Below are 15,479 nucleotides of genomic sequence, written 5' to 3'. Positions count from 1 at the left end.
CGGAGCCCCCTGGCTAGATGGATATGGCGAGCGAAGCGAGCCTGACGGCTAGTAAACTATATAATCATCTGCATTATAATATAATACATTATACGGTTACATTCATTTATAAAACCACCTTTTGAACTTGTTCAGTGTGCTCATACACATGTACTGTGCGTAGAGTCTATAAAACAGTAAAGTTCCAAATTTAAATGAAGTAAAGTAGACTTACTTCATCATAAAAGTAAAGAGTATAGTGTAAAAGAGTAAAGTATAGCTGTTAATTGGATAGTTTCTAGAACTCTTTCATTTCTTATTTATCACAGAAAATAATATTATTTATTTCCAATATTGCCTTATGTGATTGCTTTATCACATTCTATAGAGCATAAGAAAATCAGAACATCAGAACTCTCCGTGAACTTTGCTAGCATAAGAAGACTGTGCATGAGCAATGAGCTTTCTCTCCATAAGCTCCATTGAAAGCGTTCCTTGATAAGTGGGTTGCGAGCAGTTCTCTCTATAGATGATGTAATTGACCGCTATAACTTTTCACGGTCACTAGGTCAAAGTCAATCAGCTGATCAACAAGCATCCTTTCTTCTTCTGTTTATTTCAACAGACAAAACCCTATTTTTTCCAGTGTCCGCTTCATATAATCGTGAATTCTCACCTTTCCAATAATAGTTACTATGTAGTTTCTCATTAACTACAAATACTCTGTAGATTACTAGTACAGTATCTAAGGTTTTTTAATTTCATCCTCAATCAATTGGTAGATACTGTACTTCTAAGGCCTGCTTGCACAAAAGCCGGTTAGATTTTAACATTGATTAATCCCACAAGAACTAATCAGAGAAGGTTTTTCTGTTAAAACGGCTTCTCTGATTGGTTCTCGTGAAATTAATCACGATTGCAACTTAACCAGCTCTTGTGCAACCGGCACTAAGAATTCTATCAATTTCCTTCAAAGACAACGAACTATGAGATTAATAGGATTTTTTCAATGAAAGCCAATTAAAAAATCACTTTATTTAATAAAGCCTTTGCACATATTCATAGAAAAATATAAGACGTAATAAAAACGCTTACACAGATTGGTATAAACAGCTAGATAGTTTTGATTCATGCAACTTGAAATAATGAAAATATTTACATACGAGACAGATCTTAGTCTTAAATGACTGGAGCTGAATCACTCGATATACCGAACGACTCATTCTCAGATATTGAGAATATAAAATCGGAAGAAATTTTTTTCAAATATTACAATAAAAGCTCATTATGGTTTCTCATAACATGGAACTACATGGATAATGCAAAATCATCGTGAAATGCTAAATATGCGTTTCAAATTTGGGAAGATCGAAATGTTTCAATGAAAAACATATTCATCAATCTATTAAATATCATAAATTCACTAAATAATTCTCTAAAGTTGACGATTTTGTCATCCATGTAGTCCGGCGCTCGATTGATATGATATACTGAATCTAATTGGTTCAGTCTAGTTTGAGCATCTTCATTTTTGATACTTTTGACCCTCACAGACCCAATAATTCAGTCATTATAAACATCAACTTTGAAAATTTATCTTATAAGTATCGTATTTTGTTTCACAACATTACAGCTCCAAGATGAGCTCAACGTAAAAGTAATTGTTTCAAGGCATGGAGCCAATCATCTGCACCAAATTATCACCATGGTGGATAAAATCACGTGGTGAAGAAGAATGAAGATGAATAAATCACTGGACACCAACTCCAACATACAGTAAGTGTCAATGTAGTCCTACTCTATTTTATCTAAAGATGATGCCCAGTTACTTGAAACACGTCCATAGTCAGCTCCAAAGCTCTGTATTGTTGTGAAATGTCATACTTATATCGGGTTTCACCAAGCTCGGTCAAGACATTAAACATGGTCGAGCCCTACCTGTGCTGACGTCACCAGAGCGCGCTATGGCTTTGTTTACGGAGGTAGTGTTTCAGCACGTTCCAATGTTGTATTGACCGACCATGGTGAAACCTGGCTTTAGACTACTGTATTAGATAAATAATTACAAAATTCAAGTTCATTTTTCATCTCTATGTGAACACATCTCTTTCAACTAATATAATTGTCCATCATCAACGACTCACTTTTATTCGAGTACTTTCAATTTTGATCATAACTGAGTAAGTAAAACACTGTCGAGTACTCCTCATTTTGATCATAGCTGGGGATTACGTTGTTGTACTTTCCATTCTGAATATTATGGAATAATCAGAATAGTGCTCTCCTTGGAAGAATCATAGTATCATGGAGATAAAATAGCGTAATGCTGCGTTCACATCAAAGTTATTAGCAAAATGTTGATAACTTAATCTTAAAAGATTCTATTAGATTGAGCAAAACGTATCATAACATGATGAACATATGTGTTTGTCAAGTTCCGTTCAATCTAATAGAATCATTGTCACATAATAATTGTCACAATAATCACAATAATCATTCTATTAGATTGAGCATAACGTATCATACACATGATGAACATATGTGTTTGTCAAGTTCCGTTCAATCTAATAGAATCATTGTCACATAATAATTGTCACAATAATCACAATAATCATTGTCACAATATATGTCACATAACTTATCATACACATGATGAACATATATGTGTTTGTCAAGTTCCGTTCAATCTAATAGATTCTGTAAGGATTTAGTTATTAACACAGCTGTAGTGTAAACGCAGCTTTAGTTATCTTCAAGCTATTTTATCCCTATGATAGTTCTTCTAATTTTCTGATCAAAACTGAGCGACTTCCATTCTAATACTTTCCGTTCTGCCTGACGTACTGTCCCTGTGGCGCGGATCCGGCCTGGTCTTCGGGACTGGGCGGCAACGTTTTCAGGTACTCCAAGGCGCGAGCGATCGCCTCAGGCACCGGTGGCGGAGTGGGCAAATGGGCACCCTGTGGCTGGAATCCGTTCTCGTCGGCCACGTACGTGATGGAGATGCGGGTACCGTCAGGAGCCGTGTAGCTATAGGAGCCCTGTGCCACTTGCGCCTCTTGCTCAGGGACGCCGGCGTTCTTCACGTAGCCTGATTCCTCGGCGATTATCTCGTTGCCGGTCTCGTAACTGCAACAGTAAACATTTGGATGAGATGAGATTTGAAAATTTAAATATTCATCTGTTTTCGGTCTCGTAGATGGAACAGAAAAGATAGGGAAGTGAAGAAAATTGAAATATATATCCTATTTCATAGGGCTAAAATTGATTGTTCAATTACAGAAATTAAATAACTACAGTCAACCGTACGAAAATAGTCAGATGGAAATTGGAATGAATGAGTGCAACAATGCCAAATAACATTGTTCACAGCTAATTATAAATGAGAATTAATCAATATTTTCAAGATCAACCTGACGAATTGGCAACGTCTATGATTGTGAGGGGGGGTGAGTAGAAACCCGGCCGTTTCAATTTCAATATCATTCTGAACAATTGGGAAAGGATAGAAAATGTAGTCCATCATTGAGATACAGTGTAAATCCAATCCCTGACATGTTCTCTTGAAGACTTTAAAGTCTCATGTAATCAGATAAAATAGGAATCAGAATTGTGAGGAGTGAATGAATTATTCTATTGAACAAATGTGAATATACATAGATCATTACTTTTTGTGTAGTTGAGAAGTTGATATTGTGGTAATTATTTATTGAATGAAAAAGACTAAGAAATTGTCAAAAAACCACTGATTTATTGATAATTAGAAAGACTGGTTTCGGTTATTACACCATTGTCAATCTCTGATAAACTACTATAGATCATTACATTCAAGAAAAGCTACCGGCCAAGAAAAGCTGCGAGAATTCTTATTTTTATTGTAGTAACAGAAAAGTTCTACATGAACGGTTCAAAGATCAACTGTTTTATGGATTTGAGATGCCTCATACTGTACCATTATTTTCCGTTTCATGATAATTATTATTGATCGGATAATATTATATTTAGATATGATAATAAATAATTTGTATTTTGAAATGCGAAGATGAAGTCAATATCAATATCCGAGAATTGATTGATTGATTGAGTACTTTATTTATGTAGATTACAATATATTAGCTTATATACACTTATATACAATAGCTCACAATACAGCAAAATTATAGATGAGTTTACATAATATAGACTAAGAAAATAATTATTGAACTGTATATGAGATGAAAAAGCAATTTGTAATAAATAATAACTATAGATAATAATTAAATAGTTATGCATCTACATAAATTTATTTATTCATTTATTCGTGGACAGAATCACAAATCAGATGATTATGATTAGGAAGGAACAACAGGCTTGGCCCAAATCTATTCCATTCCCAAATTTTGTTAAATTAATAAAATGTCCAAAAAATAGGTTATGTTTCTACTGTAAAACGTTCAAGTTCAATTTTCGTCCAAAAATATATACAAGCTAAACATTTTGAATTTAGAGAAATTAAAACACCAAACTATATTTAAATATAACACTTAATTATCACTTCATATTGAATTAATCAAATTGGCGGAGCTTTGGAGATATCAATGTCCATTCTTTGGAAAGAATATTAAAAAATTGAGAGAGATGATAAATGAATAGCAGTGTGAAAAGTAGAAACGTAGAGAAAAGAAGAATGTCAAACAAATAACAAATCTGGACAGCAAAAATCGGAACAGTATTAATATTACACAATTTTATTGTACCCCAAACTGAATTCAAATCCTATACTACATCCTCATAACCTTCCAGACATCCATGAATAATACTTACAACATCTACAGTTACATCACGGGTTGTTCAATTCATTCAGAAAAATATTTCATCATGTCTTTCTTCTTTTCTCCGACCGCTTGGATTCATAATTGAATCCAACAGACAACAATATTAATTCTTCTCCGTATACAATAAATTAATGAAGAAGAGTAGATATTTTTCTCTGAAGGTGAACCACTGGAATTCTCAGTAACATGGAAAAATTATGTAACACAATGCCAGACGACGATAATAATTAACCTTTGTACCAGATAAATATGTATGAGTTTGTCTGTTACAACCCGATTTCAAAAGAGGATGACACGGATTATCAGAGAAACAATTAATTTATAGCTCAGCTCAGGTTGAAAATATAATGCTTTTATAGATAAACTTCGAATTGCTTGTAGGTTGTTCTAAAAGCTTTTTAATTTCTGTTAAATGTGTTGATTATACGTTATCTGGAAGAGTGGTTGAATAAATTGATGAAGATTCTCTTGTTGGGTGTGAAAGCTATTGAAAGAGGATTATTTTTGTTTATCTTATAAGTGGTTTCTGAAAGCTTTCAGATTTGAGAGGGTGTTGAAAATATGCTAGGTTCTCGTTACTATTAATGATTCTTGTAATCTTCATGATTTGAGAATTGATTCAATAATGCAATAAAGGATTTCAGCGCTCAATGAATAAGCTAAAGATATCTACAACAGATTATTTTTTTTAAATGAATAAATGGATTCTTTATGCCATTCATTAGCTTCTATTATTTTTTTCATTATACTATTTTGATATTCATAATTATTATATTTGACCGAACTTAGTGAGGTCTATGTTTCAACTCGATTTGCTTTTGTCTGTCTGTATGAAATGCGATTACGGCCAAACGCGTTGATAGAATTCGATGAGATTCGGCAGGAATATTCCTTTTTCAACTGCGCGTCGATGTATAATATACAAGGTTTTTTGAAATTTTGCTTCTTAAGGATAATATGAAAAGAAAGGGAATTCCTCCATACTCTGATACACTATATATAATATTATCTACTTTGAAGATACGATTATCTGACTATAGATTCATATAATCAATCAACTGACAAGTGGATTATTCATTGCATGCATTACTCGGCCGTGTCTGACAACGTGAGTGAGTTTTGGATCTTGGAGAAAACAAATAACAGTTTTTAAGGATGAATTATGATTCAACTGTGAATTGTGATTCAACTGAATCAACAAGAACAGGTGACATCAGATACTTGTGGATGAGAAACCAGCTTGAGGTCTTCTGTTCACAGAACTACTAGTCAGTCTATCTTGTTACAATTTTCCATGTAATTTGTTTTGTATTGAATTGTGATCAATTGATTGAGAACCAATATATTTTCATGCCTAGAGTACCTTCAACATCAGGTTCTGATTGATTATTCTGGGAGATCTGAGATTAAATAATGACCATCAAAATTGTCAATTGCTATTCAAGCTATTATTTTACAATAATTGAGTATGAACGATTTTTCATATTTAGCTATTACTGAAACCAGGAGTCCTACCAATTTCTGTATGGAATTTTCAATGTTGTGATAAATATGTTACTTCTATAAAGTTTTTCACACTTGAAAAACAGATGAAAATTACTGTGATATTGCAATTATTCAAATGCCAATGAATTAATAATCATTATTAAACGAAAATCCAAATTAAATGCTGTAATAATTCACCCCGGAGACTTCTGCCACTGCAAATATTGACAACAGGGTAAACAGTTACATGGAAATTAGGAGGTGGGGTTCGTGTGCCGAGCTGACAAATAATTTTTGAATAGTAGCGCTCATTGAATTTCCATCCAGCTTTCTACCCTATTGTCAATATTTGCAGTGGCAGAACACTTTGGGGAGAATTACAGCATTTAATTTGGATTTTCGTTTATTAGAACACTTTGGGGAGAATTACAGCATTTAATTTGGATTTTCGTTTAATAATAATTGCCAACTTGAAAAACTTCTTTTTTGCTAAATTTTTCCCTATTCCCTCACTTTTATTCCCCGCTCAATTTTCATTATATTTTCCTCTATTCCCTCACTGTGCTCAATCACTCCACACTGTTTCTTTTTTCTCATTTCCCCTTGTTTCCACTATCAATCTTTTTATGATCATTTTCTATCCAGATCCAGTCTTCCCTATATTTTAACATTCTCCTTTCTATCTCAATTTAGCTATCCTTCCTCCCACTCTTCCCCATTCTCCTTTCTCTACAAATAACAGAAATCAACAGTATTGTTGTTTCAGTTGAAGTGTTTGCTATTGGAATCGCCATTTTGTTTTGTCTGAACCGCCAATAGGGGAGAGGCTTGTCTAAGCCAATGGCAGACGTTCATCTTCATAGGTCACGGCTTCCACCAATCACAGAGCTCGGCCGATAGTGTAAGAATACTGCTGCTCTTTATTTCTCATTCTAGTTTACCTGAGATTGATGATGGTGTAACAACTGAAACTGGTATCACGATTTTTGATAAATCTGTGGTTGAACAACATTTAGACTCGGTCACACAAATGACAGTTAGATTTAAATCATGATTCAATGCCACGATAACTAATCGTAGGAGACTTTCCTTAAATGAAGGATTCTCTGATTAGTTCTCGTGACATTCAATCTTGAAACTTAACAGACTTTTGTGCAACTGGGAACTATAGTGACGTCCACGTTAGAGTGACAGTATATGATTAGCAATGGTATCGCTATCCTTGTCCATCATTCAACAAATAGGTTAGCACTATCTTTTTCTCGCTTTGCTCTGTTGTCAGAAAGACTTCTAACAATGTAGAATTAATAATTAATCATAACAAAATATTTCATCTTAATTATGAAAATTCATTATGAAATTATTGAAAAATATAATTTATTGCTTAATATAGTTGATTATTCTAAACGAGAATGAACAGTTAATATTACATCAGTGAACCTGTATCAGCTACCGTCTACAGAAGGCATTGACAAGATACAGAATCGGCAACGTTGATCTCCTATCCTTTCTCCACTGCCATTATAACGTGGACCTCACTATAGTATTTTAATTCATTATGTTTTATTCATCACTACCACAATGTAACCTTTCTATCTTTTTTTATCTTTTATTTATATTTTTCACAAAGAAGCACTGATTGGAAGAGAAAAACTAAGGATACTCCTTGTACTATATTTCTCTCCTAAATCTAAATAACATTTTAAAAGTCCAAAATAGGGTTATGATTTCACTTTACAAAAATTTAGTCCATTTTCACTCAAAAACAACGAAAACTAGAATTTTCAAATTTTTACGGTTGAAAATAGAATAAGAAACAAAAATATTACACTTAAATCACTATTCACAACTATTCAGATAATAAATACTCATTTCAAAATAATATTGTCATTCATATTCAAACTCCAAGTACAACGACAATCAAATGTCGTAGATAATAATTTTTGTGACACCTTTCTGTAAATCCTGCTTGAATAGTGTTCGTCACTCAAGTGATGCAACGCACTTAAGTTACGCCAATGCAAATGAAGGTCTACTGCCGCCATAAATGGTTAAGTATTACTTATAACTTATTACTCACATTCTACTAGTATTTTCAGAACATCTGCTTTGCGCAACTTGTATTCGACTTTGTGTTGTCAAAGTCACAGCAACAACCACATTACTTGTTCCTCCAATACTCTGATGCAATGATAGATAACTCATACATTTCATAATAGTGTTAGTTGGGTGGAGAAGACCTGTGGAGATTTATTGTCAAATTTGTCCTTTCATGGAGTTTTCCAGTGTATTAGTTTTTTGAAGAGTATATACTAGTAGTTCTGTGAACAGTAGACTTCACGCTGTTTTGTCAACCACAAGTATCTGATGTGACCTGTTCTAGTTGATTCAGTTGAATCACAATTCACAGTTGAATTAAAATTTACTCTTAAAAACTGTTATTTGTTTTCTCCTAGATCAAAACTCACTCATGTTAATAAACTCAGTTAAGTTTGAATTTGTGTCCCATGTGATCATCATCATCATCATCATCTTCACTTCAGGGATTAGGTTTATTGATTAACCTGTTCCGGTACCCATCTCTTTCTTGGCCTCCCTACATCTCTTTTTCAAGTGGGTCTATAGTTTTGGACTACAACGGGGATTCTTCCAGGTGGCATTCTATCCAAATGACTGCACCAGCTGCGTCTATTTTGAATAATTCTTCCATGCAGAGGAGCAACCAATAAAACCTGTCTTATATCAGTATTTCTGATTCTATCAGCTCTAGTGCAGCCAAATACACTCCTTAGAAACCTCATTTCTGCAGCTTGAATTCGACTGTCCATTCTTCGTGTGTGAATTCAATCCTCACTTCCATGTAGGAGAGTCGGAACTGCAATGGTATTATAGAACTTAATCCTGGTTTCTTGTCTTGTTTTATTTTTGAGGTTTCTATGTTTGGTGCCACATATTTTCTGAAACTTTATTGTATACATCAATATCTGTATCATATGTTACATCATTACCAAGATAGTTGAAATTTTTCTATTAATTTCCCGTTTAATTGTATTCTGGTTCTGATTGGATATTTTCCTTTGAATGCCATTAATTTTGTTTGTATAACTAATATTTTCAAATTCTAATTGTAATTTTTTCCCCATGTGATAATTTATCCAATTCCGTGAATATCTTTCCATCAGATAAAAATATTTCTCAACTATTTTAAAATAAATTTTTTTCAATCAAGAATATTATAATCTCTTCAGCATTATTTAGTTCATTTTAATATCTTATTTTCAATCACACATTAAATTTGTTTTTCAAATGTGAGAATATTAATCCTGATGGGCACGCATCATGAAAAATATTGAAACCCCACCTTATAGAAATAGACACGGCCAGACATCTGTGTATTGCATGCAATGAATAATCCACTTGTCAGTTGTTTGATTATGAATCTATAGTCAGATAATCCTATCTTCAAAGTAGATGATATTATATAATAGTGATATCAGAGTATGAAGGAATTCCCTTTCTTTTCATATTATCCTTAGAATGCGAAATGTCAAAAAACCTTGTGTACACATCGACGCGCAGTTGAAAAAGGAATATTCCTGCCAAATCTCATCGAATTCTATTAACGCGTTTGGCCGTAATCGCGTTACAGACAGACAGACAAAAGAAGATCCGAGTTAAAACATAAACCTCACTACATTCGGTCAATGAAATGAAATGGGAATATTCTTTGTTAGACAGTGTATTCTATCTAGTATTCCATTATAAATTTGGTTTCGTATCTACATAGATTTTCTTCTATACTTAATTTCGTTCTCATTTGAGTAGAAGGAGAAACAATGCTGGAGGATGATGAAAATCAAAGTTTATGTTTAATATTAAAGAGATATGTGTTAGTCTCCATTGAAGAGGATAATAAAAATGAACGTTCCTATTTATCGAATATTCACTGATTCTTTGTAGTTGATAAATGTATTTCCAGCATTTTCTAACGTTTTTTTTTTGAGAATTTATGAAATGAAATGAGAATATTCTTTGTTAGGCAGAGTATTCCATCTGGGTCTACTGCAAATTTGGCTTTTCATCCACATAGATTTTCATCTATACTGCATTTCGTTCTTATTTTAGTAGAAGGACAATAATAATGGAGGAGGATGATGAAAATTAAAATTTATTTAAAGTTCCATATTAAAGAGATATGTGTTTGTTACCATTGAAGTGGATGAACTTTTGTATTGGAGAAATATTCACTGATTGCACTCGATGAATGTTTTTCCAGCATTTTCGTTGTGTATTGATAACAATTTTACAATTGAATCCTCTATTTAAAGACTATTAAATTACTGGTGTGTCATCCCGAAATAGAGTGTTGAGTAAGGGAGAGAGACAATCGTGCCTTTTCCTCATTTTTATTCTTTTTTCTCCATCCATATTGAAACTCCTACTCCTTATATTTCAGCAATTCGGTGAATGATTTAGAATTTTGTAACAGAGTTTGACGAAATTGAGAAAAGCATTGTTCCAGCTAGATTCCGTAATTTCTTCACAATCATTTTTTTGTTCCTCCGTTCATGAAATCTAGAAACCGCTTCTAGCTAGCATGAAATTTCCAGGAATTAGCCTATCACAATAAGGAAAATTTGGCATCTCAACAATTCATTATCTGGATTCATTGAGATTCCTCAACTGTTTTTGTTACAATGATAAGTCGCTTTGAATCCCGATTCTTCCCAATTTTTGTGTTCTTAATTTCTACCCTCGAAACGTATTATTATCAATTATTTTTTGAAGGAGTTTGTTTTCATTACAATTGAACTGCGATTTTATCAAAGTAGCCTAGGCTTTTCTATTTCAAACATTAGAATTGAATTGATGATTTTCCTTCACTGTTATGTTACAAGGCATCATAACTTTTCCTCATTAATGACTAGACCACGGCTCCACTCAAAATTGAATGTCTTGTAACAACGTTATAACCTCCTTATAAACAAACACATTTTACAACAATGTATGCCATATGAAACTTTATGTCGCATCAATGAAATTTGGACATTCATTCTGAAAAATCTAGAAGGAAAATTGAAGTTTGGGCTAAGAGGTGCACGAGATTTATATTTATTTTTAAAATATATGTGAAAAATTTCAAGATCCCGATCATTTCCCTTTTTTTCGGTATGCAATCCACAAGTTGACATGTTTTGATGCGAACAAACACAACCCTAATCTCTCTCATTATATAGATTACATTATGTTACAGTATTTCTCATCAATGAAAGAAAGTAATGAGACATAGTCAAATACGATTGAGGAAATAATTGTTGGAAATATGTCTTATACAAACAAAATATTTAAGATGAAGAAGTTAATTTCTATTGTTTTCAAGTTCAAATCAGGCTATTTCACAAACATTCCCATCATTATATTTTATGTTTATATTTGAAAGGATAAATTGATTGATAAGTTTCATCTCAGCTTATTCTATGGGTACTGTGATGGAAAATCATGATCGCCACCAAAGACCTTAAAGATGCATAGACTCACATGCAGCGCTAGTGTCGTACTTGGAATTGAAATCCGCCATTGAGGGGGCAGCCCATAAGATTATTACATACCAATGCCACCAATGCCTTTGTGATCTATAGTATTACAAATATATAATATATTATAATATCTCGTGCTAAAATACCCCAATAGCGGCCTTCAATTTCAAGTAAGAGCTATCATTGGGAAGGCATAGGCATTGTGGGTCTATATCTCTTTAAGGTCTTTGATCGCCACAGAATAAAACAGTAGTTTTTTCAAATATTATTCATTATGTCAATTGAATTTTTGTTATGCTTTGGAATTGTAATTGTGTTTATTGTTATGAGTATCAATAAATTCTTAATCTATCTATCTATCTATATCATTATAGTAGTTTTATTATCATAGTTTTCTCTGAAGATAATCTGAAGAAGATATTCTGAAGATAATGCATGGTGTAACAAGTGAGTGCACAGATGATTGCCTTATCCTGTAATACTACTCCAACACGAGTGTTGAAAAGTTACATAATTTGAGATAATGGATGAAACCTATAATCGATTTCCAGTTTTTGATGGGCAGATTATTCCAATCAGGAATTTTCAATGTCAAACTATAAATTGGAGCTAACAGCTTCTTCTTCATAATATAGGCCAGGCAACAAAAAATAACCCAACATAATAGAATCAACACGATGATGAAATATGAAGAGAGACTGCAGGGAGTAGAGCTGATTCAAGCTATGAATTATGGATGTGGAAGAGTAGCTCCTCTAAAATCGATGATCGAGTTTCTGAAGAACTGATTAAAACTATGAATTATGGATGGGTAGCTTCACTAAAAACGTGATAATCACTTTCTTTTCGTGATTGTTCTATTTCCTATTCACCCAAATTATGTAACTTTCCTATAATAAATCAGAAACCCAAAATTTGGACGGGTATCACCTTGATAATAATTGTTGTAATTGCATCCTTATTATAAAATCCTCAACAAAGATTCAACGAAGACGGTTAATAAGATATTATGATTGATTTTGTACTTGGGGAAAGTGATGATTACCTTCTGTGATGAGATAACGCTTTTAATAGCCTATTTGTTTTAAAACAAAACGTGTTTTTTGATAAGTCTTGTTTGATTGATTTATAGCTTCATTTTCAAAATGTAAACAGGTTCTGCTGGATAATTTTTCAATAGTTAAAGATTGTGGACCTTCAGTTCAGTCCATTCATTTCGGTCATAACTTTTAAAATTTTCTTTTTAATTTTTGTTCCACCTTTTTTTTGAAAACTTGTGACTAAAGGTGCGTACAGACTTTCGCTCTGCTTCGCAACCGAACGTCACTCCAGCAGAGCGATTGATGATCGACCGGGGAGCAAGAGTGGTTCGACCGGGGAACGCGAGAAGATCTAACATCTTCCGTAACGTTCATGATGGGTGCGTGTGCGGAGCGACTGTGGTTCGATGGTGGTACGAGGGCGGTACGTGGGCGGTACGAGGGAGGAGCGTGCTCGGTGCGGGTTGGAAGCGCGAATATGTGTACGCAGCTTAAGATGACTTTATTTTTTCTTTGTGTGACTTATGTTAGATAACATAAAGATTTGTGCCGTAGGGCCATACGCTAAATAAATGATCCAGATAACTAGAAACAGCGTGCCATTCATGATTCTTAAACTTGACATTATGATACATTAACAAGACAATAATTGATGTGAGGGTAAGAAGTCCTCTGAAAATTTGAATCTGCTGGGATCAAACTGGAAGTGATAGAAAATCAAACTTTTATTCATTCCATCCGTGAAATCATAAATTTTTCAAAAACTTGGAGAAAGCCTGGCAACGGTTATCTCTTGCAACATAATATTACCTATTATTGAAATTTAAAATTAGCTATGGATGTATTCTGAGAATATGATGTTTGACTTATCACTTGTACTCTCAGTGCCGGTTGCACAGCAGCCGGTTATATTTTAACCGTGATTAATTCCTCGAGAACCAATCAGAGAAGCCGTCTTATCAGAAAGGCCTTCTATGATTGGTTTTCGTGGAATTAATCACGGTTAAAATTTAACCGGCTGCTGTGCAACCGGGCCTTAGTAATCAAACGTTTTGAATCCATATTCTATAGAGCTATCATTGAAAAACTCTATTTTTTCCATTCATAAACTCCTTAGTTCTTAGAATGAATGGACTATTCCATAGTCCCTAGTTTATCAATGGAAATCGAATTGATTTTCGAATGTGAATGAGTTGAATCTTATTAAATTATGAATGAATGAGTGAGTTATAAATGATTTGAGTTAGCTTGACTCACCTCCATTTGTAGGAACCATCAAAGTTGACTCCGTCATTCTCGTATTTCAAAATTGGAATTGGGGGTGTTGTGGGACCTGATGCTCCTGGAGCCTGGGGTGAGGGCCCTTACCACACCAAGGGCTACAACAAGGGTTGTCAAATAGCATATCTGAAAAACAAAAAATTGTACCATAAATATTTTGTAATAATTATCTCTAGGTTCCTAGAGAGCACCTATCTCATTGTGTTGATCTTGAGCCCTTTCCTGAAATAAATTTATATAAGAATAAAATTATTTGAGACTAGCAGGTAACCCGTGCCCCGCAAAGGTCTATATTAAAGCTGGACGTAATTAAATCTTGATTAATTGAAAATAGGCCTATATAAATCATCGGTTAATTAAGAATTTTTATACAAAATTTCAAGTAAATCAGTCCAGTAGTTCAGACGAGATCATTCGTCATTCGTGAATTTCCTATCCCATACATAACAGCTGATTCTTCGCTTAATTAGCGAGGTCTCATATTTCCTCTATGACAATGTCTACCATAACTAGACTAGCTACTTGACATTCTCCAATCTTTCATAATTTACCAAAGGTTCAAGTTAAAGGTCTTAAGTTGTAAGTCAACTTAGCTAGTATATTTCTCTATAAAATTGCCCATCAAATCTCGACTACCTGCTAGACATTCTTCCAATGTTAAGTTACCGTTGTTTCAAGCTACAATTTTCAAGTTACAAGTTATCAAATACTCATTTGTTTCATTCATAAGACATCCAACTATAGAAGTTACAAGCCATTGCTCATCAAGTCTTGTAACGTGTAACATGTCAAAAACAAATTATCATAGGCTACAGTGTACGATCGAAGTACCTATCTGTGATATAAGCTTTGAAAACATTGTTCAGCTATTTTAACAAGACAAGCTACTAGAACAAACTGATTATCATCTTGTTATTGTTATGTAAGCTGAGTATACTTCATGATATTGTGAACGAGATAAAATGTATTCGACATTAGTGAGCATGTAGGTCTAATATTCTCTCTTGTTTGAAATACCAGTAGCTTGAGAAGGTGTACTGGTAGAGAATGGAGATGCAAGTCACTCAAAGTAACGATATTAACCATTGTTAGGCTGATCGATCATTTTAATGGTGCCAATTGTTCCATTCATTAAAGGGATTGAGTAGGCTGGTTATGTACGATATCGTTAATCTTTGTTTTAAGCTGTTCTAGTTTTGATAACATCCAGCAACTTTTGTGATATGTGTTGAGAACCTTACAAAAATTTCCCTTTTTTGACTCATCTTCTAACTGATCATCAGATGTTTCGGATGCAATTATAAATTGAATTGAATAGAGATAGGGGATACATTTCAAGTAGT

At 33.5% G+C, this 15,479-nt stretch overlaps 1 protein-coding gene across 1 annotated transcript; it reads right to left on the bottom strand.

Moving 5' to 3' along the window:
* Positions 1 to 999: 999 nt before the first annotated feature.
* On the bottom strand, positions 1,000 to 14,894 carry LOC111055737 (endocuticle structural glycoprotein ABD-4). Its single transcript, XM_039437300.1, has 3 exons — positions 14,888 to 14,894; positions 14,113 to 14,218; positions 1,000 to 3,108 (listed from the first exon to the last, which is right to left on the bottom strand). Exons 1-3 carry the CDS (start codon positions 14,892 to 14,894, stop codon positions 2,796 to 2,798), a joined length of 426 nt encoding a protein of 141 aa, XP_039293234.1. The 3' UTR covers positions 1,000 to 2,795.
* Between the last annotated feature and the right edge of the window lie 585 nt (positions 14,895 to 15,479).

The sequence above is a fragment of the Nilaparvata lugens genome, chromosome 11, assembly GCF_014356525.2.
Source record: "Nilaparvata lugens isolate BPH chromosome 11, ASM1435652v1, whole genome shotgun sequence".
NCBI classification, from domain to species: Eukaryota; Metazoa; Arthropoda; class Insecta; order Hemiptera; family Delphacidae; genus Nilaparvata; species Nilaparvata lugens.
This window is presented reverse-complemented; position numbering and strand designations above follow the sequence as displayed.